At 27.3% G+C, this 27976-nt stretch overlaps 1 protein-coding gene across 9 annotated transcripts in view; it reads left to right on the top strand.

Annotated features, from left to right (window-relative positions):
- The window catches only part of HDAC4 (histone deacetylase 4), a 63929-nt gene extending 40946 nt beyond the window's left edge, over positions 1–22983 (top strand). For 3 of the 9 annotated variants that reach the window (XM_015515241.2, XM_015515240.2, XM_015515245.2), the window contains 23 exons: positions 756–821; positions 4543–4670; positions 6959–7066; positions 7329–7484; positions 9018–9094; positions 9583–9716; positions 11030–11143; positions 11240–11352; positions 11419–11550; positions 18423–18546; positions 18706–18989; positions 19053–19148; positions 19230–19341; positions 19405–19579; positions 19645–19874; positions 19946–20128; positions 20202–20365; positions 20446–20565; positions 20631–20753; positions 20814–20954; positions 21032–21202; positions 21309–21439; positions 21581–22983. In XM_015515241.2, the coding sequence (XP_015370727.1) occupies positions 756–821; positions 4543–4670; positions 6959–7066; positions 7329–7484; positions 9018–9094; positions 9583–9716; positions 11030–11143; positions 11240–11352; positions 11419–11550; positions 18423–18546; positions 18706–18989; positions 19053–19148; positions 19230–19341; positions 19405–19579; positions 19645–19874; positions 19946–20128; positions 20202–20365; positions 20446–20565; positions 20631–20753; positions 20814–20954; positions 21032–21202; positions 21309–21439; positions 21581–21635 (3137 nt within the window). In that variant the 3' untranslated portion in view covers positions 21636–22983. Of the gene's footprint in view, positions 1–755; positions 822–1168; positions 1422–4542; positions 4671–6958; positions 7067–7328; positions 7485–9017; positions 9095–9582; positions 9717–11029; positions 11144–11239; positions 11353–11418; positions 11551–18422; positions 18547–18705; positions 18990–19052; positions 19149–19229; positions 19342–19404; positions 19580–19644; positions 19875–19945; positions 20129–20201; positions 20366–20445; positions 20566–20630; positions 20754–20813; positions 20955–21031; positions 21203–21308; positions 21440–21580 lie in introns of those variants that run through there. The other 6 variants (XM_015515243.2, XM_089215772.1, XM_015515242.2 and 3 more) reach the window with 6 other exon arrangements.
- The last annotated feature ends 4993 nt before the right edge of the window (positions 22984–27976 follow it).

Genomic DNA, 27976 nt, shown 5'->3' with positions numbered 1-27976 from the left:
ATTTAAAACCTTGTTATTATTACTATTATTATGTGTTATACTGATGAAAAAACGCTATTTAACAATATTCATCGTTTTAGACCTAATGGGTGTTTTATTAGGTATTATAACAAAAACTGATAGCTGTATTTTATAATATATATTCGATATTAGTACCTACACATTTCTCGTCACAATATTTATCTCATTGCGTACCCACTTCCCGATAACCCTTAGTAGTACTTATGTTTTTATGTTTTTTTTATATTTATACGTTACCAATAATCGCTGGTAGCAGATTAAAATTTGTAGCAAGACTACAAACTGTATTAATACTACTATAAAAACTTATTATTACTCAGTGCCTACTGGTTTTCTACAAAGTTACACTTTATCCTATGATCTCGGTGTGTGAGTGTTACACATTATTATTATTATTATTATAATGCACTTGTAAACCCGTGTAAAGCGTTGACTATTTTGATTGAATTGAATACATAGAAATAAAATTGGGTTTAATTTATCTTAAACAAAAAGTCATAGATTTCGTAGATTGTACACGGTGTTCGTAGAAAATAATTGATAATAGATATGTAGTTAAAATAATTATATTCTTTGGTTAAGAAAAACTCCCCTACAGTTTGTATCATGTTAGGTACCATGAATGATGTACATAACCCGCTATGATGTTTGATTATTAAATAGATTATTCCAAAAATTAAAACATCAGTATCGTTACCTATAATATACATTTTTATTATTTTTTTTATTTTCAGACAACATCAAGTCAATTCGTAGTATAGAAATCAGTTCAGCGTTCACGCAACTATCGCAAAAAACAGGTTTGTCCGAAAAATAGTTTATAATAATAATTATCGCAGATCAAAATCCGCGAACCACGCTCGTCGGAACACTCCCCTCACCACAGTGCGTACTGCACGCCCGACCAAATAACCCAACAACAAAGCGGCGCGGCCCCCGCTGGCACTATATATTATATTTTAGTGTATTAAGCATATTTGTATAGGTATTATCATTTTAATATATTATGTATACTGCTGTACCACTTTTTCTCGGTTTTAGTTTTTTTTTTTTATAAACATTTCGTTATAATAGGGGGCCGCCACCTCCGCGCCGCGCCGGCGTGAGGACCGTGTGTAGTAGGTGCAGCGACGACACTACTACGGCAGTGAGCAATCGCACCGTCGTTTGAACGACACGTGCAGATATCAGTGTTTCACCTATAGCTATTGTGCGTGTTTCTATCATAGACGTCGCGTGTATCTAAATAATGTGACTACGACATCGATATTTTCTCGGCAGAAAAAAAATCGCTGTTTTTTTATTTTATCCTTTTGTGATCGGTGTTGGATCTTTTTCACGGCTACTAAAACATAATAATATCACATCATATTATTATTAACATCTGCTGCAGACGTAAGGTTTGTTATCGATATATTGCAGGTCATTTTGGTAGTTAATCGTTCTGGAGCAAAGAGCCCTTCGTATAAGTACCTTCGTATAAAACGTATTTAATCACATTATTTTTTAATATGATGCAACTTGTAGGTATATTATAATAATATATAATGCGATATGTAGATTATTCATATGCGTTCAATTATGATAATTGGTAAGGAACTGTTTTCCCCTATTAACATTTCGATGCTATTAAAGGGGTCATAAGTTAATATTAAATAATATGTATATTGTGGTATATCGTTTTTGTATAGTGTTACCTTTATATAGACCACGTTTTTAAACTACACAATAACATATGTGTATGTTTTGTGATGATATAAAACATATTACATTGTCTTTGTTTTACCACATGCTAATAAAATCGATGGATGATTAAATTGTATTATATGCGAACCATCCAAATATTTTGTAGAAAAACAATTTAGGATTTTTCATGTTTTTTTTTTAAATTTCTTGCGTATAAACATCATTTGAAAACATTTTGTCTACAAAATTTGTAGTATAGTGTTTTACTTTTACATTCGTTTATTTCTTAAGTACTTATAGATTAAAAGATTAATTATAATTATTATTTGTTTAACAAGGATGTGCTGATACGATTATACTATAACCATCTACGAAAATCTAAAATCCGAAATGACAAATAATCTATGAACATATGTAATTATTTTACTCTCAGATAAAAGAGATCAATACATTCTAGAGACAGTTAGAGATGCACATCTCTTTTTTAAAGTAAATTGTTATCTTGTGGCCCGTGAAAAGTTTGATATTATTACCTATAGTATTACTTTTTTTTCTTTTTTTTTAAATATAATATGTTAGTTACTATGCATTAATGTGTTGTATACATAATATTATATCAGAGGTCAGAAGACTAGGATTATTTATTATAAGTTTGTAAAACATTAATATTATTTAAAATATTCTTGCTTGATAATTATTATACAGTTAAGACTCATTTATTATTATTTATTATATAGATTGTTGCCTCTCATTTTTATAATCCTATATAATAATTAATAATAAATAATAAACTGAGTTTACCACGTAAAATAAGTGTATAATATCAGTTATCACTGTTATCTTTTTAATTTTCTAATATTTTATCAACTATTCATGAGGAAATGTTAATATTGTTTTAATTTAAGTAGTACAACGTGTTTAAATTTTAAAAAATTTAACTATTATATGAAAAAAAATATTATTCAATATTATTTAATGAGTGCAGTTAATAAAATAATATCGTTTACAATTAAGTGTTTTTTTTAAATATTTTATACTATTACCGAAATATTTTATTCCAATTATTATATTTATTTTCACATAATTATTATACGAGTATATTCATATATTTAAGTAACCCTTATGAAATATAGTTTTAAGGAACAATAATTATTTTAATATGCATACAAACATTTTTCCTTTTTTACTGTAAATTAATTGAAAATTGTATATATTATAATATTGTAGTTTCTTATTGTGACTCACAGGTCAGAGTGTCTCTCCGTATTTTTCCATGTAAAGTACAAAATACATTTTTTTTTTTTTTTGATAAACAAATTTCAAGGCTTTATTTTACAGAATCTTTTATTTCTATTCAGTTATCACTACCAGTATGAATTGAAATTGAAACAATTTTAAAAATGTTATTCAGAGATTTCAAACATATGTATATAGATTATATATATATATATATAACATAAATGTAATAGTATACCGTATACAATATGCATTACATTTCTTTGTAATTCAGGCAAATTTATCTTTTTAGGTATTATACATTTACTATTTATTTCAGTGTTAAAGTGTATTATTGAATGAGTGTGTTAGACCTTTCATCAATGAATTTGTTATCTAAATAAACTTATTCAAGAAACTTAAAATCTGTCTGAAATTGTTTATTCATTGACTAACGCTAATAAATTAAAAATTAAATATTTAAAAAAGTTGCAAATTATTGTTAAAAGAAAAACTTCTTAAGAAATTCATATTAAATTGTCAAGCTTTTTTATTAAGAAACAAAAATTGGAATAAAACCAAAAAAACTTCTAAAATTAAAATAACCCAAAAAGAGCAAAAATATTTTGAAATATTATGTCTAGAAATTGCTAATTAAATTAATTTCAGTGAAAAATTACAAATTAAAATCTTGATTTCCCGTCTATATATATGATATATATTGGATTACCTATTTATTTTAAAAAGTACTGGGATTTTTTTCAATTTTTAACCACACGAATTCCAATTAGATTTCTATTCATACCTACTAAAAACGAATATTAAATTAAAGACGGAAAGTATTTTTCAAAAGGTAGTAAGAGTAGTTAAAACATTTAAAATAAATATGTTTTTACATGGTTTCAATTTGTTATAAAACAACATTATTTTACTGAGTATTACGGTACAACGAGATCAAATTTAGAAATAATAGTGTACGAGTTATAACTTTTAAGTTTAGATGAGTGGAGTGAAGTGGTGCGCGGTTACTCCGAAAAATATTGATCCATTATTCCGCTCGTTTAAACTTTAAATACTTAATAGATATTATTGAATCAATAATAAGTCTAATTATTTTAAATGATATTACATAATTTTATTTCTGTCAACAACAATTTATGGTAATTCCTCAATATTATATCCATCAGATATTCTGCAGGTGTTAGTGTTAGACACTTCTTACTAATTATTAATCAAAGTGGAACAAAAGGCCTTTTGTAGCTTCTTTAATCTTTTGAAAACTAGACATGAAAATTAAATATTGAACAACGATAAAAAAAAAGACAATTTTATCAAATGTATGACCTAGTAAATATAATATAATTTATCGTCCAATCAGCATCGAAAAACCTTTTCCAGTAACGCCCCGTATCAAAACTGGCTATAAATTAAAACCGGTAACGAATAGATAACATATTCAATATGATCGGCAGTAGTTATTGAAAAGTCGTGTAAATATGAACATCTAAAAGTGCCTAAAATCTCATATAGCAAGTTAGGTTCAAAATTATACGATAGATCAAAAACTATAATTTATTTGAATTTTTTTTCAAGGTTGTACTTTTAATTTATTATATTTAGAAATGACTCGTGAATCAATAGTAAGCAGTTACAACTCTGAAGATGCGTTAGGGGACAAACCTTTGGAATTAGTTCGACCTACTAATCATGTCCACGAACACAATACAATACATCATCAAATATTGGAGGTAAAATTAATTTTTTTTTTAATTATTTAAGTTCTAAAGAGTTATTATATAAATGAAGTTTAAAAGTTAAGTTATATCAAATTTAATGGGTAATTTCTTATAGTATTTTCCATTTTTATCGAAGACTTATTTAAATATTTTTATATATTTAAAAAACAACTATTTCTCTTTTATAAATAATGAGTTTGATAATTTTAAACAAAGTGTGTATCAATGCCCGGAGAGCTGAAATATCAAACTTACTACTTGTAATACCCTAGCCCTAGCAATAAAATTTTGAAGTACCTCCTCAACCCCCACCCCAAAAAAAATCTTATATAATAAACGAAAATCCTGGCTGTGCCACTGTTGTATATAATATGTAATTCTTTTTTTTACATTTGTATTTAATTGGTATTATATTGATTATATAACAACAAAACGGTGAACCAAGTTTTCAACATAGCTACTTAAACAAAATATTTATAGAAAAAAACTGTTATTATGAATTAAATAATAAATTAAATTAAAATACATGAATAATTCCAATTCTATAATGAATATTTTACGACAGTGTTCATACGCCTATCACACAATTCGAAGTATAATTATTTATTTAATACTTTTATAAAAATGTATAATTCTAAATTTTAAGATTAACACTGTTTATATATCTATTTTAAAATATCATTGTAAATTATCAAGGTTCGGGAAGTATAGCACTAAAATTCACTAAAATATGCGCTTATATATGACCCAATTAACTTCAAAACATGCACTAAAAATGATAAAAAAAAACGATTAATTTCATACAAATATAAAAAATTGGGCTTTGAATGTTTTGAAAAATAAAATACACATTTATATATAATATAATGTCGGACATAAGTAAAGTGACTTGGTGAGGCACGATTATATGCTCAATCAACAGAAACGTACTGAGAGTACGTACCGGCGGCTGTAGTTGCTAGCTACCGGATGGGTAACCTTACATATCCTTGCCACACATACACTAACACGTGTTTTAATAAAATGTTTACCTTTGCATTTAATTTTTAAGATGTTTTTGAACGTTTTCAAGCCGGAAATCACATTCATTTGCAACATTTTTGTGACAGAAAGTTACACAAATAGAATTACTACACTCAAAACAAATTATTGTAATTAATCATTCAATATATATTTTGAACAATAATATTATCTGACAAACGATAAAAATCGTTAAATATGCGTCAGCATAATAACAAAAAAAAAAATTTGCAAAACCCCCAAAATATGCTAGTTTCATATTTGAATTCTTCGTACTATAAAACGTATTTGTATATCACTCTGCTATATTTTACATCACCTATGATGTATATACATATTCAATAAGCCCCGAACCCTGTAAATTATAAAAACACATATTTTTAATAAATATAATATATTTTTGTAAGAAAATTCAATGTGTCCCATAGGCATTAACTGAATACATAAAAACAAAGTGTTGTTAGTTTTATTTTGTATCTTTAGGGCGGGTTGCATAAACGTCCTGTAACTACTTACAGATCTGTAAGTACGTTAACGGATCTGTAAATAAAATTAGGTGTTGCTTGAACGCTCGGTAAAGTTACCGGCTCTGTAAATTATCGGCTACCGGACCTGTAAACTGCAGATCCAATTTGGGCTCTGTAACTAATTACAGATCGGTTAAAATAATATAATATTATTATTATGATAAGATAAACAAGTTTTACTATCAAAGATTATCAATATTCAATTTATATTATATATTTTTTAGTTTTTGCGATTATTAAAGAATAAAAAATATTTTTAAGTTAATATACCTACGCGGTTACGCACAATTTTTTGGTTTAATATGGTTTAATTTATTTGGTAACCACGGTTATTAATAATTTTATATTTCTTTATGCAACCCGAGAATAGTTTACACAATCATTAAAAAACTTATAGAGCCGGTAAATTACAGGGCTGGTAACAAATTTACAAATTGTTCTTTATGCAACCCGCCCTCAATATTTTTTTTTTTCCTGTTCAAAAACCAGGAACAGGTGGAAACTGTTCAGCACAATACTGCCACTCGTCCATGTATCGTTTATTCACCAATTAAGAAAATCAATCTATACAAAAATTGGGGGCCTCTAACCACCCATAATATTGTTTTACCTATAAAAGAACTTATTGCTCTCTGTTTTCATAACTATATTTTAAATAGAATGCAATTCTAAGCCTTGTGAATAATTTGTTTATCTGTACAATATACGAAACTTATTCACATAAATTCAAATATGTATAATTTATAATTTTAGTTAAAAAAGCAACAACAACTTCAACAACAATATTTATTGGAACAATTCCAAGCTCAACAACAACAGTTAGCTGAGCAACATGAACAACAACTCCGCCAACATCTTAAAGTAATTTATTATCATATTAGAAAATATATTAGAGTTGACTATTTCATAAAAAAAAATTGCTTAGGTAAATTTCCTATTTCAGAAGAATATTTTCCAAACAATATGTATTTAATAATGTATTACAATATCTGCATAGATACAAATAAGTTTCTCAACCTACTAATTAAGCTGTTGAATAAAATATTTGAGCTATCATCTTGTGTATACAAATAATTCATAACATATTCTTGTTGGACGAGGATTCTACATAAATAATGTATAGACATGTGTTATGCAGGATTTATGGGAAAAAAAACGGGAACTTGAAGAAAAAGAACAGCGTGAAAAAAAGGAAGAAGAAAAATTGGAAACCATTAAAAAAAAGGAAAAACATGAACAAAGTGCCATTGCGTCATCCGAAGTTAAACAAATTTTACAGGTATTATAAACAAATAAATTGTAAAGATACAATTTAATGATCAATGTATAGATATGTAGGTATCAGTTTCTATATCAAAACCAAACTGATACATTGAACTAAATTATAAATTAAAAATCTTAACTATTTTAATGATATTCTTTTTATACTACCTAGTATTATACTATCTCAGATAAATTATAATAATTTTTTATTAATTTTTATATTTATTTAAGGAAGTTTCTAGCAACATTTAAATGCATATATGAATTTAGCGAATTAAGCAAAAACTATTAATATCAGTATTTTTTTCATATACTATCAAATTTTTAAAATTTTAAACCACAATATTTTATGTCTAAGATATCTTTTTCTGAATTATACAAACATAATCATAACATAATTTGAATTTAAAAAAATAAACAACCAACTTCTAATCATAGTTCACAACTACTGATAAAAAATAGATTTATAACGAAAAAAATGTGAATAGAAGTTTTTAGTGTGATGACTTTAATGAATTATATTACATTTGAAAAATTATTCTGTTAGGTTTCACGCTTGGTTTACCCAAAATGTGATACAACATATTATACTTGTCGTTTTCTTTAAGATTCTCTTGAAAATTCTGTAAACATTTAAAAGCAAAATAACCATTTCTTAGAATCGCTTATATAATTTTAAAAGTGAACATATAGTTTCTGCTTGACATTTTTAACCTATTACCCTGATCAGAAAAATCTCAGTAAGTATAACTGATTGTGGAAATTTGCGTAAAACAAAATTTGTTAGAAAAATGGCACCTAATTAAGAATTATAAATATACCTTTAAAATAGTATAATGCCAACTTTTTATGTTTTTATTTTAAAGATAATAAACGTAACAAAAATATGACTTTATTTTTTAATTTTTTTTTAAATTAAATTATTTCTTACAGTATGTGATTGAAACACAACACACATTTAAAATCATAATCATCTAATAATTTAAAATCGAACACGGCTTTACTTTACTGTTATGTATCAGGTACAAGTGGAAAAAAATTAAATTCCATTATTATACAAATAATCGTGATAAATCGCATTATTCAAAATTGAATTGAAAAGGTAGGATAATTAATATAAATAGTTTTTGAATCATATTTTATCACGATATGTATGCCATGTTAAAGATATTATTGTGTGTTATTATTTATAATATTTAAAAATGTATGATCACTATTTAGACGCCCCGAGAAACATATTTAAACGACCACATACTTGTTCATTAGGAGTTAGGGATACCCATAATACTAATACCTATCCTAGAAAATATACATATACTAATTCAGACGTACAGTAATACCCTTCATCCGCTCGATAATTTAACAGTGACAACTGTTAAATGTAAACAGACATCGGTATCCAAAGGCCTTGTAGATATATTTAATAAAATTGAAGTATGAACGGTCATGTTACGATTTTCCCTTTCCCTTTTTTAAAATTGTAGTTGTTTTTTTATTATATTGTAAAAACATAAGTACAATTTATTTAGTACATTCTTAACAATTTTAGGGGTTTTTGCTGAGTAAAAAACATCGAGAAGCAGCATCAAGCAGCTCTATACAATCCCAACAATCATACCATAGTTGGTTAGTACTTTAATAGGATGACACACAGGTGTTGTTTCCAAAAGAATAATGCAAATTGTACGTTCCCAGTAATAAATTTTACTCTGTCATTTCTAAAATTAGAGTGAATTGACCTGTTATAAAATTTAAAAGTAAGATTATTATCTGGGGCATCTCGGAAGCTTTTATTGATATTTTTATTAAGAAGCTAGAAATGAATATTTTAAAATTTAGTTTCAAACAGGTTATACCTAACTTACTAAAATAATTTCAAAAAACAATAAAGTTCTCCGAGATTCCCTTTAAATGTATTGTATTGTAGGTTAATTCATTCTAGTTTTAAAAATAATAGAGAAAAATGGATTCGTGTTAACGTCAAATTTTCCATGTTTGTAAGATGGAGACAACACGTACGGGTGTGGCGTCCTTTTAATTTTAAATTGCTTTTAATATATTTTTATTATATATTATACTATATAGGTATTTAAAATGTTAATAATTATGTATAGGGGTATCTTACAATCTCAGCAGTCAGAACCGAATGTAATGCCTAGTAGTTTAAGTCCATCATCTAGTGGGTCAAATATTACACCGTATAGATTTGTTGGACGGTGCGAAGACGATTTTCCGCTAAGAAAAACAGGTATTTATTATTAATCTGAAAAATTAGCTTCTTTAACATCCTACATTGTTTTAATAATTTCTTTAGATATAACGTGCTAAATACCTAGAAATACCTCAATAATGTTTGTTTACTATTATTTAGTCTAACATCTTTATAATTATACAGAATTACATAACATAATTAAAATAAAACCTACTTAAAATATGTAAATATCTTTTAAGAAAATTTAATTTAAGCCCAAAAAATTTTAATAATATTCTAATTTATTTGTATTGAACAATTTCCGATTGCTGGATTTCGGAATTTATTATTCGTTTTACAATGGATATAATGGATAGTAAAATTACGATAAATTACACTATGTTTGTAATCAATATTCATTGATCATCAATTATATTTTTTAGTCACATGGAAATTGTAATTTTGTGCGTTTAATAGGTGCTAATCTAACTGATTACTGATGAAAATAATCAAACGTGACTTTGGACCATGGTGTATTTAAATTTATTTAACATTTAACTATTTTACGACTGTTTTAATTTAATTTGTTAAACAATTAAAAAAAAAAAAACACCCAGCTTCTAAGGAATTTAATAAGTATAGACAATTTCAATGAAATGCTGTGAGAAATACAATTTTAATAACAATATTGATTTAGAATAACTTACAAGTGGTACCATTTGTTTATACGTGAGTATAATTATGCAGAGATCATATTGAAAATCAGTTTGTGAGAGATGACTCTTAAAACACTTAAATTCACACATTCATATTTCTGACACTAAATTTATGCTCGTAAAGGAAGACAATATTTACTGTAGGTATCCTACTATCGCAGCAATTTTATTATTTTGGTATCGTTACAAAAAACGAAAAACGTTCTTATAAATGGTTGTTTTAATTATTCCAAACTTAAATAACTTTTTTGTTTTAATGGTATCAAAAAAATTAAATCTCTACAAGAAAATATTGTCTTTTGTATCGTGCACTATGTACTTGTACATTTTATTCCCTGCAACTATGGCTGTAACCTGTTCTTTTTCGCACGAAACAGTTTTTAGTGTTTTCACAAACAATTTATTGAAGTGTGATGTCATCTAAAAAGTTTTTAAAATTCAGCAAGTTGTATTTAACCATCCAAATAATTTGTAACATCAACTTGTAATGATGACATCTTAAATAGGTAATAACAAACTTGTTATGCCTTTAAAATGTTTAAATTATATAGTTTTTAACATAACGTTTGTTTTCTTTTCATCCACTGACCACTTTCCTAACTTAAGTGTGTTTTTTTTGTTCCTTGTGTGTGTTGAAAATGTTATTGCATGCAGCGTCCGAACCGAATTTGCTCAAAATCAGATTGAAACAACGCATGTTCGACAGACGTAACAATCCAATCGCTCGGCCCAAAGAAAGATTCAGCAACAGAGTTTCTAAGCTTGCAAGTACCGTACCATTTTACCAATAAAATACTTTTCCCTTTAAATACTAACCTTTTAATATTCCATTGAAAATTTTACATTTCTGTTTTTATTTTTCAGTAGAGACGTCGCCTTCGGGCAGCACCCCCGGTTCTGGACCTAATTCCCCTCCTATACTCATATCAAATTGTCGAAACTCGCCTTCAACTGGAGCTACAACTCCAATTAAAGAAGTAAAATATACATTTCTCATTATAATTCCTTTTATTGAGATTTCGTGTGTTTGTTTTATTTTTAAGGAAGGAGAAATTTCATTTGGCCATATGTCTAATAATAAATCAGACCAAAGCAGTAGTGTTGCTGATATATCTGCATTATATACAAGTCCTTCAATGCCTAATATATCACTGGGTAGACCACCATCCAATTCGGTAATTAATATTCATATTATGAAAAAATATTTATAAATATAAACTAAGACTAACCATAATTATTGAGTTACCTCACGCCTGAAAAATAAAAATAAATTAGTTAGGTGTGAGTCTTTAAAAAAAAACTATATTGTTTAACATATTATTAGCATTAAGTTTTTAACTTCTTACCTTATATATTATATATTTATTATATTTTATATTTTCTTACGTTATATATTATAATAATAATCGATTATTTCGTATGTGTTGTCCCCGTCTTATTAACTCAGCATCATAAGCGTACATTCAATCTTAAACTTTAGGAGTGTTAAAATGTTTTATCCCAAAGTGACCCGTGAGGGACTTTGCTCTCCCCACACCACCTATACTGTTACACATACCATTTCAAACAAACTTGTTACATGACTAAATTAAAAATTTTGAGTTAATGAATCTGATTTACAATAAAAAAAAATTTTGTCCTATATCCAATTATGACTACGACTATTATAATATTCTTTGATGAACAAGTGTTGCAATCAGGGTCGTCTACGTTTTGACTACTTTCATCATTTTTGTTTTTTTTATATGTTTTACTCAATTTCAATGTACCTACTGGAAAATAACAGCTATTATTATTTGAGTACAAACATCCAATATTAAATATTAAATTAATTACTTTACACCGCATTAATAAACTGTTATTATTTATGTAGAAAAATGAAATGAATGATAAAATAAAATAATTCAATATCAGTTCTGTTGTCACCGAATCAAGAACACAATATAAAAAAACTACTAAGAATAAATGACTAAAAATCTGTATACTATCAAACTAAATTATTCTAATCATAATATCATTATTTTCATAACAATAAACCATCATACCGATAGACAGTATGTCAGTATACGAAAACAACATTTTTTTCAGTCTTCCAGTAATTAATATTAAAAATAGAGTAAAAATTAGTGCATTACCAATATAAACTAGAATTAACACATTCTTATAAACGCAACATTACACTTCAACAACATTTTAGGGTGCTAATTTAAGACTAAGGATCTGCTAAGCACCCCTGTAGTGGTCCAATACTCACCATACAAAAACATTTTACGTTCGGCGATTTCAATTGTATGCTATTAGCTTAAGTATTTGATTGAATTCGCCAATTATAACACTTAAAAGATAGATTGTCGTCAATATTTAAATTTTTAATCGAGTTTTTATTAATAATTAAAATATTAAAACTTAAAAGATTGTATTATTCGTTCACTAGATATTGTAAAATCAACAAAGAAGTAGAGAACACAGATAATGTTAGGTTAAAAGGATGCCACACCGCATGTGTTGTCTCCGTCGTACAAGTACGTAGCATACCAAATTTTACGCTCAGCAGATCACGTATATCTCGGTTAGTTTAAAATTTAGATTGAATTGACCTATTATAAAAATTAAAGGCAGGATTATTATCTAGGGCATCGCATGGGATTTTTATTATATTTTAATTTCAAAGCTAGTTACAAACATTTTAAAATTATTGTAAATTGCTTGCATATTTAAAAATACTCATAACTTGCTTTAAAATAAAAATAATTGTTGTCTCTGTCGTGCAAGTGCGTAACATGACAAAAACTATTGGCCCGGGGTAGAGCCACTCAATCCGTACTCCTATAGTAGAAACACCAACAGTTATCATAATATAGAAGATAATATTTTCTATGTCGTAGCGTTTTTATTTGTTTGATATCAATAATAAGAAAAAAGGTATAATACTTTTAAAAATCTGATATTTTTAAGTTTTCTAAACATCAATAACTTTTTATATATTGATTTTATCAAAAATATTAAAACTTCGAGACATGGTTAAAATTTTCCTTTTTTCATGGTGAAAATTTGGTTCCTTATTTATAACTTATAGGTAACTATAGACTTCTCAGTTTTTTCCCACACGAAACAGTCATTAAAGTAGTAATTTATTATTTAGTTGGCGCGAAGCAAAAAATTTTTTTCGTAAAAATTTGTATACATCGAATCGATATGTCGATATGTGTATTATCCAGTAAATTCTATGTTTTAATATCATTATTTAGTAGCCAAGTTCATAATTTACCGATTATAATGATAATATTAACAGTTGTTGTTGCAAATGTTATAGTTTATATAAAATACTATACTTTATAAAATATAAATAAGAAACTGCGTTTCAAAACAAATGTTTCATCATCATATATCTTTATGATAAATTATTTCAATATTTATAAAAAAAAATACGGACTTATACGTTTTACCTAGCTTTTCGGTTTACTTAGAAAATCGAATTATCTTCTAAAAAATAAATGCAACTGAAGTAATGCTCTTCTACATAAATCGCCTTGGTTAATTTTATACTGTTTTTAGATATTTTATATCTAAAAAATATATTATTGTATAAAATTTAATTTATTTCACATTTTAGGCATAATTTTTTAAACTATTCTATAACCTAACCTAAAAAAAACTTGTTTTGCGTTGCATTAAACTTGTTTTTTTTTTTTGATACCTTGTTCCTAGTAATTTTGACAATTATTATTAATATAAATTTACCTTTTTAACTTTTGGAAGTTGTAAGTATTTTTTTTAAGTATTTTGATTGATTAAACTTTCTCTATTACTCCGTATTTAGTTGAATCTTTGTTCATTAAAAAATAACACAAGTCTGGAAAAAGTTTTATATTTTGTGTTTGATCATTAAAATAAATATAATTTTAATTTCTTTATCCAGTATGATTTATTTACTTGAGACTCAATACCTTAAACCGTTCCATTTGTTTACCTAATTAAAGTTACTATAATATAAAAGCTTTCAACAACATTTTTTAAATTTTTTTTATCACTCCATTTATTTTAAATGATATCATACAATTTTGATTTTATATTCCTAAGAAGATTATTTTTTGGAGTTTTCGATGTATAATACATAATCGAATTTTGAACTATTATTTAATTAGACATAACTAGAAATAACCTAGGTATTAAAAATTCAACTAGCGTATAATATATCCGTATATAAGACAGCATTTCCAAATTTGTAATATGTAATAGTGTTTGTTAATTTATTGCTATTTTCATAATATGCATTCATATTACATGTATCAGGTGTACGCGTTTGATTTTATAAGTTTTTAAAGCATAAATTATGACTGAATTAGGTAAAAAATAAAGCCTTTGTTCAATATTATACTAGGTATAGGTAAATAAATATAATTGTTTTCTTTTTTAAATTAAATAATTATATTATGTATAATATACATTTTATTATTATGACTGTATCCTCTTATAAACTTATAATATGTTACACTTCGTATTTTATGATTAAAAAACGTCATAATTTATAAATATCTCCTTATCTTTTCTGGCTATTTCCGCTCTCTAAATAATTAAACAATTAAGAAGACGTCATATTCGCATGTGTTTGTCTCCGTCTAACAACCGCGTAATATGGCAAATTTACGCTCATCAGATCACGACGTTTAGCTCCGTTTAAAAATTAAAGTGAATTGACCTCTTGTAAAATTTAAAAGTAAGAACTTTATTTTTTTCGTATGTTGGGTTTTTACTATAATTCAGTTTTTGAGTGTGCATTTTTAATTTACGCTATATTATATGAGCAAATCTTACTAAAAAATTGAACTATCGTAAGAACCCAACATACGAACACAGATAATGTTTTTACCTTTAAATTTTATAAGAAGTCAATTCACTTAAATATTTATATAAACGGATAACTAACATGATCTGCTGAGCGTAAATTTGCCATATTACGCACTTAGACGGAGACAACACAGCGGGTGTGGCGATTGTGTCCTCTTAAGAGGATGTCGGTGTACTATTTGTTTTGTCTCTGACTCACGCTCATTTGTGTTCAGCGGACTTAATCTTGGGTTATTAGCTTTAATATTATAATGAATTGATGTATTATTAAACCTAGAGTCCGGAACATTATCTGTTTTTATCGTTGTCTATTATACAATGTTTCAACTTTTCTGTGATAGAATCCGTACTTTATTATTGTATCGCATACTCATACTTAGTGTGTTCTGTAGTTCTGTTACTGTTGCAATGCACCACCAATTCCTCTTAAGTAAAATACATATTATGACATTTTTCAGAAACATTTAAATTTGGTTTTAAATAGTCTGTGTATTTAATAATAATAATTGTATCATTGGAATTATTACACCTGTGTATAAAACGAGAATTCAAAACAAAACAGTTCATGTAAATGTACCTAATAAAACTATATTTATCATGGGGATAGGTCATAATGTTTAACTGTTTAAGTATTGGACACTCAACTTGATATCTCATAATTTACTCACCATAAATTAAACAATATCTAAATATACTATAGAAAAAACACAGAAATGTAGTCATAGGTCATGTTTAGAGATAACATTTTTATATTCAAATTTTAATGTGTACACTATTTTAGTGTCTACACACGTAATTCGATGTGTTGCAACTTTTTTGAAAATATTATTTTTACATAATTAGAAGTTATTGGAGAAAAAATATATTTTTAATTTTATTTCCTAAGCATAACTATCTAGAACAAAGTACATCGATACATAAAAAACATATTATTTCGAATTAGTAATTAAATTATAAGTTTACTTTTTTACTACATTGTTATACTATTCAACTACTATTTCGAAATTCGAGTTTTATGTATTGAAATACCCGAAAAGTATTCTACACCCAAGTGTGGAATAAAAGATTTATATTTAAAAATTTTCGAATTTATCAGTGGATATTTAAATAAATCATTTGTACATTCATGAAATATGACATGATTGGTATTTGGTAAATGTTCGTTTGATAAACAAATTTAATACTTTAACTGTTTTACAATATTATTATTAAGAATGATGAAGATTTTCAATTATATTAATAGTATTGTTTCATCAGTAGCGTACGTAGAATTTTAATTCGGTTAGTGTTTTACATGAGTAAATAATTTAAATTATAATAAACAGTTTAATTTATATCTATTAAAAATTATCAACAATTAATCGACTGTGCATTGAAATGGTGGTAAATAAGATTTTGTTTGTAAAATAAAAACATTTCGAGGGGAGTCAGAATCCTAGAACCCTACCACTGGGTACGCCACTGTGTGTCATTACATTTAAAGTTTAAATGTTACTCAAACCTAGATAGCAACGTATGTCCTTATGTTAAAAATACAAATACATACACCAGACCTGTCAAAAACCCAGATCTCATCCATCTCATTTTTTATGGCCCACAGGCATAAATTATGATAAACAATTGATTAAAAAATAATACTATACAATTTTTCCTTTGTATTAAAACTGTTGATGAGTGGTATACATAACATTATATCTTCTGATAATTTTTTTTTTTTGGATAAATTATGCTGTGCAGCCCTCATGGTTAATTGTTCAATATATTTAATGCAGTTAATATTTTAAGTTTGATATGACTGTAATACACTGATTTTTACACTGACTTTTTAATAAACTCTCGTTTTCCCAATTATATATTTCAATCTTTCACTTTACTACATCAAGTTTATTAGGTGTCTTTAAAAATTAACAGATTGGGTAAGTAGATCTGTGTTACGTGAAATGTGTTTTACATAAATACAACACCAATTTAAACAATTGTTAAGACTTAATTAAAACAATTACCTAATTGCACCTGTTATAAATTATTTATATAATAAATACCACTTACTACCAAAAAAACAATTTTTAAGTTTCAAATAATTATTTTTTTTAGATCTTCTGTTGTTTACATTATATTGAGTTTTTTAACACTTAAAACTGATACAATATAGATAGACTAAATTTGTATTTTTAACCATTCTAGATTTCTTGTTTTATAATTCCATATGATCTTTATTAATTAATTTATATGTTTGGGTATGGTCAAACTTTTGATAAAAATGTAATTTTAACAATATTCACAAATGGTTAAAACAAAAAAAAACTGCTTAAGAGGTGTAACTTTCTTGGTTTCCTAATAGTTTTAGTTTCTGTAAAATATATCATAAATAAGATTATTAAATTTTAATCTTACATTTATTTTAAGTTAATATTTAAAACAAAAAAGTTTGAACGATAATTTTAATTGTATTTTTAAATTATTCATATTGTATTTTAACTATGTCTAATGTCTATAGTCTATACATATAACATTGTAGACTAATGAAGGTGTTATGAAATTTATGTTAAAACTGGTTGGATTATACCAAAAAAAATATGATAAAACCATGTATTTTATTCATTAATTTAATTTAAAATTACATTTATATTTATAAGACATAGACTTAAGTTAACATTTGAAACATTTCTAATTATTTGCAAAGTATAGATTTTATTATTTGTTTGATGTTACAATACTTCCTGGAGAAATTAGGTTAGTCTAGTATCTCACAAATTATTAAATATATTGAATATTAAAAATAATAAACCTTAATATTAATAACTGGTCAAACCAAACTAAGAATAAAACTAATTTTGGAATTAGCTCTTCATTATTCAAAAAAATTCCTGATTTTTGAAAAATATTTTAAACAAAATAGGATCCTTAATATTGTGTTAGTTTTACAATCTATATATGATACCAGCTAAATAAAAATTGATAAATAATTTACTAAAGTTTAATGACCTAACATAGGCTACTAAATTATTTTTAGGAAACCATTAGCTTACTATTGATTCTTTAAATATCTAGTGATTATATATGGAACCGCCAACCTTACTCTGCCAATAGTTACCAAAATAAGAATAAAAAATTAATTTAATTAAAATATATATATGTATATATTTTATTTACAAATTTAAATATTTCTAATTTTTAAGTTCAATTTGATATATTTTAGGACGGATCAAAATTGTCATCTGTTTCGGAAGCTGAAGTCCGTGCCGCGTTTACTGCAAGATTAGGCGCACCACTTACAGGGCAAATGTTGTCAAGTACATTGCCATATTATCCTACACTTCCAAGTAATTATTAATTTATCACAAATGATTAATAATTTAGAATTCCAAAACAAAATGCATTCATCTTAATAAAATCTAAAAATATATTGAGTAACCTAATTAATAATATCTATTGTTAGATAATTTAATAGCAAATATTTAGAATTCATATTGATTATATAGTATCGGATACATCTCAAAGTTTCATTCAAAAACAAATGCGAAGTCTTGAATCCAGACAAACTACTACTATTCCATCATTTCATCCTGCACCTATTACTGACACTCAAGTGGCACATGCTAGGTTGAATAAAACTGGGCACAGACCATTGGGTCGTACACAGTCAGCACCGCTACCTCTTGGACATCCAATGTTGAACAGCACTGTACCAGTTCAACAACTCGGTGTTCATTATGAAAATTACGAATTACCTCTTCAACAACTTAGCACACATTATTTGAAACAAGTAATTTTTTAAATATTATCAAAAATATTATTTATTTGTCATTAATATTTTTAAAAAATTTAGCAAATTCGTAATACTGTTTTGACTCGAGTTGGAAGTCGGGCTCATTTGGCTAATAACAATAGTTTAATAAATGAAGACCAAGAAGATAATGCAAAAGTATGCTAATATAATATAATATGACATTATGTACATATAAAGTAAAAACTGCATATTAATGTATATAAATTATAAATATAGGTGATAGATTTGACTAGAGCTTCCACAGATAATGGCTTAAAAAATAAGAGTCAATCATTTTTACAGCAGCAACGTGACCTAATGATGCGACAAACATCTCAATCCAATGATAGTGCGTTAATTCAAATTTAATAATTATATTTTTTTTTACTAAACATTTTGTTTTATTTTACAGTTTCCCCTTTAACGAATCGGAATACACATGTTACTCTTCCTTTAGTTAGAACATACTCCAGTCCTTTAGATGCTGCTGTAAGTACTGGGGGCATTAACTCTGACACATCTACATCATCATCATCACCATACCTTTCATCTACTAGCCTTAATTCTTCTGGCACCAAACTATCAGTGTAAGTTTTATACAATTAATACATTTTCATGGCTAAATTAAATATTAATTTTTATTTACTTTTAGAAGTCCTCACCGGCCTAGTACTGGTCTAGCGTTTGACAGTTTGATGTTGAAACATGCTTGCAAATGTGGCAACAACGCTATACATCCAGAACATAGTGGACGGCTTCAAAGTGTTTGGGCTCGATTGATTGAAACAGGATTAGCTAGACGATGTGATAAATTGAGACCACGCAAAGCTACAATCGAAGAATTACAGACATGCCATTCTGAACCACATACTCTTTTATTTGGTTTGGTTTTATAAAAATTATTTTATTTAATTATTTTTGTTTTTATATATTTTTTTTAATTATCTAATCAGGTACAAACCTTGCGAGTCGTCAAAAAATGGATAGTTCTAAATTAGCTGAACTGCCAGTCAAAGCATTGGTACGATTGCCTTGCGGTGGATTAGGTGTAGATTCTGACACTACATGGAACGAATTGCATACAGCTCCAGCTGCTCGAATGGCTGTTGGTTGTGTTATTGATTTGGCTTTTAAAGGCAATACATATTTTTAAAAAAACATTTTTTTTTGTTTATTATGATGAGATCTAACTTACAATTTTGTAAATAGCTATCCTGGGTGATATAAAAAATGGTTTTGCTATTGTCCGTCCACCTGGCCATCATGCTGAAGCTAATCAAGCTATGGGATTTTGTTTTTTTAATTCAATTGCTGTTGCTTGTCGTCTGTTACAACAAAGGCAAGCCGTACGACGTATACTTATTGTTGATTGGGTATGTTCAAATATTATGTTCATGTATATTGCTATTGATCAAATATATTTTATAATCTTTCCTGTAAAATATTGTTATAGGATGTTCACCATGGTAACGGTACACAACAAATTTTCTATGATGACAGAAATGTTCTATATTTATCTATTCATCGTCATGATGACGGTAACTTCTTTCCAGGAACTGGTGCACCTAGTGAAGTATGTATCTTAAAACATTTTATATAAATTTCATACTTACATTTTACTATTTGTATATAATTTAGTGTGGAGCAGGCAGTGGTCTAGGTTATAATGTGAATATTGCATGGAGTGGTGGTTTACAGCCTCCTCTTGGTGATGCTGAGTATTTAGCAGCTTTTCGAACAGTTGTTATGCCTATTGCTCGGGTAAAGATTAAAGTCTTGATCATCAGCTGTATTCGTTTTTATCATTATTTTACTTTTCAGGACTATGCTCCAGAAATCATCTTGGTATCTGCAGGTTTTGATGCAGCTTCAGGTCACCCAGCTCCATTGGGTGGATACAATGTAACCCCTGCTTGTTTTGCTTACATGACACAACAGTTGATGCAAATTGCAGATGGAAAGGTATGTTTTTATTTACTTTTTATTCCTTTATAATTAATTATTTGACATATTGTATTTATGAATAACATTTTTTGTAGGTAATATTATCATTAGAAGGAGGATATGATCTAACAGCCATATGTGACAGTGCAGAAGAATGTGTACGTGCACTGCTTGAAGATGAAGTGACACCAATCGTGCAGTCTGAGCTTCATCGGACCCCTTGTCAAAACGCCATAAAAACATTACAAAAAACCATCGCAATTCAGGTCATTAGATTAAAAAAATTAAAATTATTTTAAATTTTAAAACCAAATTAGAATGTTTGTCAATTATTATATAATATGTTATACAACTTTTTTTTTTATTTAACAGTTGCCCCACTGGCCTGTGTTAAAAAAACTAGCACATACAGTATCATGCAGTGCAGTAGAAGCTACTCTATGTGAAGAAAATGAAACAGTTAGTGCCATGGCTTCATTATCAATGACTAGGCACAGAATACAGTAAGTACTTTTAATTTAATTGAAAATCAAGAGAGGTAATCTAATATTTCAAGTTAAGACTTGAGATGGTCTAGTACTAGTATGATCATTAAAAGAAATTAAAGAAATCAATAAATATATCTTGTATAAAAATTGTTTTAGAAGCTCAGAACCTAGTGAAGAACCAATGGAAGAAGACTGTGAGGATGATAAATAGATGTTCATGTAATCTATTTTGAGTTAATTAATCACACTTTGTATTATACAATATTATTTCACTGCAACATTTCACACTGTATATAAAACCAAACTTTGTCAACAACTAGAAAAAATAGTCTTCTATGCTATGACATAAAACAATTGCATCGTGTATATTGCATTAAAAACAGAAGTATACGAGCTTATTTATTATTAAAATCTTTAAATAATTGACGCAATTGTTTGGTTATCTAATAATCAATTTGCTTTAATATTTTCATTATCCCTTCCCCATATGTATATTTATAATATATTTATTTATTTAAATAAAACATTCCAAATAATAATTCTTAACACATAAAATTATTCCAAAAAATATGTTACCTGCGTCAAAACGTAAAGTAAAATATATATATATATATATATTTTTAATTTGTTATTGTTTTAAATATCTATGTAATCTTATTTGAACACTTATTGATATATATATTATGTATATTAAGTGTTGTGATAACTGATAATTGTTATTTTTTTTTTTTTTGCCGGATTTCAATTCTGGACACAAATGTCAATATAATTTAATTTATGTTTTGCCCTTTTTATTTATATAAATACCAAATATTAATGTATATTATGTTGGAGTTATTTGTTTACTAGTCGTTTATAATATATATTCATATAATTATTATTATTATTATAGTTTATCAATTTATCATCATTATCATTATTATTTTATTATTATTACTTTCGCTAAAATTATTAAGTTTATTTATAATAAAAAAGTTTGCTTAAAATTTTTAAATTTCAAATTATTGTTGATATTTCATAATATTTATAGGAATTAATGTGTTAGTATTTGTTTCTGTGAACGCCTTGTGGCTTGTTGAAAATAGTATTATAATAGTTTGAGAATCATGTTTAAATATTTGATGTGTAATTCTTATAGATGTGAAAGTTTATATTATGAGGTATATTATAAAAGTTAAAATTGATGTGATAATATTTTGTTATTATTTTAAACTTAGTATAGATTAAATATACTTAAATGGGCAACATATTATATAAGATTACTTTCTGTTCCTGGTGTTATTTATTGTTTTAATAGTAGATATCAATGTCAATAGTATCTTCTATAGTAAAATTTAAAAGAAAGAATTTGCTTGATATTGCACAGCTCTAAATGTGTAATGCTAGTGTTGCCAATTTAAGTTTAATTAATTCATAATATACATTGTTGTTATAAAGCGATTGCAAGATGAAAATTAATTTTCAAATCACAAAAATATTTATTTTATTTTTTATTTTTTACCTATTGATTAAAAGTATATTATGTCAATTATTAAATGCTTTATTTTATTAATACTAAACATTGGTGTATATTTTAAGAATACTATTCTCATTTAGCAGATAACCTTGCATTTTCTACAGTTGTGTGTAGTGGTTATAGATTTGTTTTGTTATTATGTGTACAGGCTTATTTTAATTGTTAACTTTTGTTGTATTCTTTCTTTTGTTACTGTTTTAAAAAAAATGGTAGGTATTGAATAATGTTAAATTCATATTTGTCCAAGTGATGTAAATGTTTTTTTTTTTTTTTTTTTAATGTAATAATTATCTTGATTTGGTATGTTTTTCATTTGATTATTCATCATGAAATGGATTATATAGCTATTTAGTTCAGAATTGAATTTTTATTAAAATTTAATTTTAAACCCTACGAGAATAACATGTATTGATAACATGTTTTTCCCGTGTACCTATACAGTTAGAATGTGTTATGATTGTTATAATACATAAACATCTTTACAAATCAAATAAGAAATATAATCTTTCTACAGATAGATCAGTTTATTAACTATTTTTTTTAGTACAAGGAAAATTCTTTTAGAACAATTCTTTACAATTTCGAGTATAGACTCAATCAAGCTCTGGTCAGAATCAACTTTTTGAATATGATTATTTGTTATTCCTCTTAAATTTAATACCACAACATAACCAATGACCAGTATGTTGTGCTTCAAATTTTAGCAGTGTTAGTAGGTAATTTTATTATTATCATTATCCAAGGTGTGCTACAGATTTTTGAAAAATAAGCATCACTTCAATTTAATATTGAAATTTATATAATGTAGGTAATCGTCAGTAACTACTATAGAATAATTCATGTCAATTTTTGGCTTCTGATGTAGATCCCGAGTGCTCTAGTAAGAGCTGACCAGAAGGTATCTGGCCCTATATTTTATATTAATAAACTTATAATTTGTATTTCTTAATATATTGTAATGTTGTTAAATATTCAACAGCAGCTGTCCTCCAACTCTTGTGGCCACATATTGAACAAATCCTTTATGCTATTACAGTAAAGTAATACATCCTGATCAGCCTGTGTACTAGAATGCATCAAATATCAATACAATTACAATACATTTGCTAAAACCTCTGCCATGACAAATAAAGTGAAGAAACCCCTAGAAATTGGCGGTAGCTCTAAAATGGGGGTAAATGAGAGTGCCTCTATAATTTCTCGTAAGATTTGTTATAAACTTAAACCATTCACTTACACCCTGGAGACCTATAAAATTGTTATTGTTATTATTCTAATAATATGAGCATTTCAGAGAGTGAATAGCCCCAAATGTTTGTTTGTTTGGCGCTGCCGCTGCGTCACATTCCTTTTAGATTTTGAAACTTTATAGCCAATAGCCAAATGACATTCAATAATCATCCAATAAACCTAATTAAAATTATATGGGTAGATTAAATATTATTTGAATTAATATCCGCGTGTCTCGACTGTCTTGTGCGCATGTTATTTTTTTTTTTACATCCTCTCGTTTCTGAGCCGTAATGCCGTATTATCCATAAAATATAAATGCATATGACTGGTTTAGTTATTATTATTTGCATAACACCCGTGCTATGTACTGACGTCCCGCTAAGACTACTAAATACGCATTTACACGTAGATGTACGTAAGTGTCCCTGGAGCAATGATCACATTGTGCCAAACCTCGATAGCCGGTGCGAGTAGAATATCAAAATAAGAGAAACTCATAGTCCGAAATTATCGTGTTGGTAGGAAATCATTTAGATACCTAATAAGTAATAAGGGATATTAATCTTGTTGAGATTACGTGTGTCGCGAATAACAGGATGTGAACCGAACGGCCGCACGAGCGTGGGATGCTATGGTATCCTAGTGATACGCACGTACGCATTTGCACGATTCGACCATGGACACATACTTATCTTATCGATTGGAGAGGAAACGCGGAGAATAGGACTATGTAGGAGAGCCCCGAATAGACCAAAAGGCAGACGTGAGCCACCAGAGTCAGTGCAAGCACCTTCACGCCAGTCACCATTCCAAATTAATCATTTGGACTTAGAATATTTTCAATTAAATCATTCTTGTATCAGTAATAGTGTTTTGTTCAAGTCGCAAGCAAATAAATATATAATAATTAATCAAAAGTCAAGTTGTTATACTTATTTCACCAAAACCATCTACTGATCTACCTCAACGCAAGTCGTTCGTCATCTAGTATGCTGGGACGCTACACCCGTATAACTGTACAGTTTACTACATATTTCCGGAACAGAATTTAAAAGTTAGCTGGACCAATAATATAGTACAAAACCGGTATAGTGTTCGGCGCACACGTCCGATCAAAATAAACACGTTCAAGTGTATCCCCCTGCAACCTTGACCTATAGAACCGGTGAAAGCCATTACACAACATCATACGATTAAGAACTCCACTCGCTACATACCATAATACATCCAACGAATGACACGTTAGGTACATCCAAAACTTGGTGCAACAGATATGACCTACCTATACTCCGGCCACTGAGAAACCGCTACTGGACTGCAGGGCTGCGACCAAATCTCGTCCGCTGTAACAGGCCGTCACCGTGTTTCAAGTGGTGTTATTTTGCACGGAAAACTGCTGTTAGCTGAAAGGGACAAAAATGGCTACGAAACCGTAGGGCGCAGAGCTCGTTCATTTGAAATTTGAATTTGAACACGCCCACGAGTAGTTCTCTCCCGATGGACTATACAACGACTGCGTACCTGAATAATATTATGATTATATAATCGTGAGCTGGTAGGTAGCATTCTTTGTAAGAAAGGCGGTGGTGATCCTCAAAACCATCGCTATTACAAATCATAGATCTAAAGGCTAAACAGTAAACACCTAGAGGAAAGATAAAAACATTTAAATAAAATAAGCATTAATACGAAAATGCATGAGAATATGCATAATACATTATACAAAAACAAATTTTGGCCGAATTCATTTTTTTTATACGGTGCAGCAACAAAAATATACAAATTTATTGAATTCATTGTTCTGTTAATGACGATTATGATTATCAACTGTGAATTATGATGATTGATACCGTATATTTATGAAATTATATATACATGTTTTCGCAATGTTCAATTCATATTTTATTTTCTTACAACTGATAATAATAAAAAAAAATTCAAATTTTAATTTCATAGATGCACATTATCACAAGTAAAACTATTGTAAGACAAAAAACAACAACAGAATGCAAGATTGTCCTTGTAAAGACTTAAATATTCGTATTAGGAAAATCATTTTAATATAATTAATTAATTAATAAAAAAATACATAATTAATTCTGATTAATACCTAATGTAACTACAGTATGAAAAAATATTTATCCAGCATGTTCGTAAAAAAATCTCTTCTTTCAAATCCTAAATCTGTGTTTGATATTCTTAATGCATTAAATGTATAAAATTTACTACAACTAGATGAACATTTTTTATTTAATAATGACAAATTATCTAACATGGTAAAATTAGGTACTTTTCGGTTATCGTACCCCAACGGTCGGCCGGCCGACTGTGGCGGCGGTCGGGATATAGGTACCGATTCCGCTATCGTACCCCATTATATTTATCTCAATGCTTCCATCATAATATTTTTTATTTATAATAATTTTTTTGGCATTCATATTGTATTGGTATTAATACTTTATTATAATTTTTTTTGTATTGATGTTTTATTATACTTTATTGGTATTCATATTTTATTATAATTTCTTTGTACTCATAATATAATTTCATATTATATTATTTTATTAAAATAAATTATATTTTTGGCAATTATTTATTTATTTGTATGGCAATGAAACTTGACAATATTGAGATCAATATAATGGGGTACGATAGAGGTGGGTTACCCTGGCACCCCAGTGTTCGAATTTTTTATTATTTTTTTTACCATCAATTGTACTATAATTTGTACCGATTTGTACCATAAGTTTCAGAATTTGTACCTAAGTATTTCCCCTGGGAAAATCGATTTTCCGCCGGAGCGCCAAACGTTACACCAGCACCCCCGTTGCTAATTTGACTAATAAAAATGTTTGCTTACTTATACAGCTGAATTTGCGCCTTTTATCTGTCGGGTTGAGTATTTAAATGCAGGGTACTATATCATGAGCAATATTTGTATTTTGTACCTAATTTTTCCTAGTACAATCCAGAAGACAGAATAAGTTTGTAAATTGTAACAATTTTTTTTAAATATTAATTGTACTATAATTTTTAATGATATGTACCACTAACTTAGGAATTTGTATAAAGTTCTGCTCTGATCGCTCTTAAATATATATAACTATAACAAAACCACAAAATGTATTATAGTATAATTATTAATTATCATTTTATAACAGTCATTCAAAAGTGTCAAATAAAAATAAAGACGAGCACATTGGAATGGGACAAGCTTTACTGTACACAGTAATATTTTTTAGCACAATGAATTCATATTTATAATATTGTCTTCACATGCTCAAACCTTAATAATAAATACACCTCCATTGACATTACAATTTAGAACTAAACTGGCAACTGCTTAAATGCAAAACAGTATTGAAACCGTTATAGACCAATGGACTTCAATTTTGGGGCAAATGCGAAAAAGATAAATTTTATAAAAATACAAATTTTGGCTCTTACAAAACTAATGAATACTATACCTTACGTTACAAATCATACACTATATACCAAATTAAATCTTAAATTAATAACCGATGAAGCAAAAATCTTTAATAAAAGATTCTATAGCTGTTTAAATTATCATACATATCTACTAATAAAAAATTGGGCTACTCTCACAACACCTAACAATCATCTGAAATATGATACACCCCTGAAGCATAAGTGGTGTCACAATCTATATAACTAAATCAATTAACAAACTAACATTAAGTACCATAAATGGTTGGCTTCTTTCAATAAGTCTCGTGACGAGATAATTGTAATTTTTATCGTGTGTATTGATACAGATTGTTAATTACTTAATAAAATAAATA

Source organism: Diuraphis noxia, unplaced genomic scaffold (assembly GCF_037042655.1).
Source record: "Diuraphis noxia isolate RWA-SAM2 unplaced genomic scaffold, SU_Dnox_SAM2 contig0001, whole genome shotgun sequence".
Classification (NCBI taxonomy): Eukaryota; Metazoa; Arthropoda; class Insecta; order Hemiptera; family Aphididae; genus Diuraphis; species Diuraphis noxia.
This window is presented reverse-complemented; position numbering and strand designations above follow the sequence as displayed.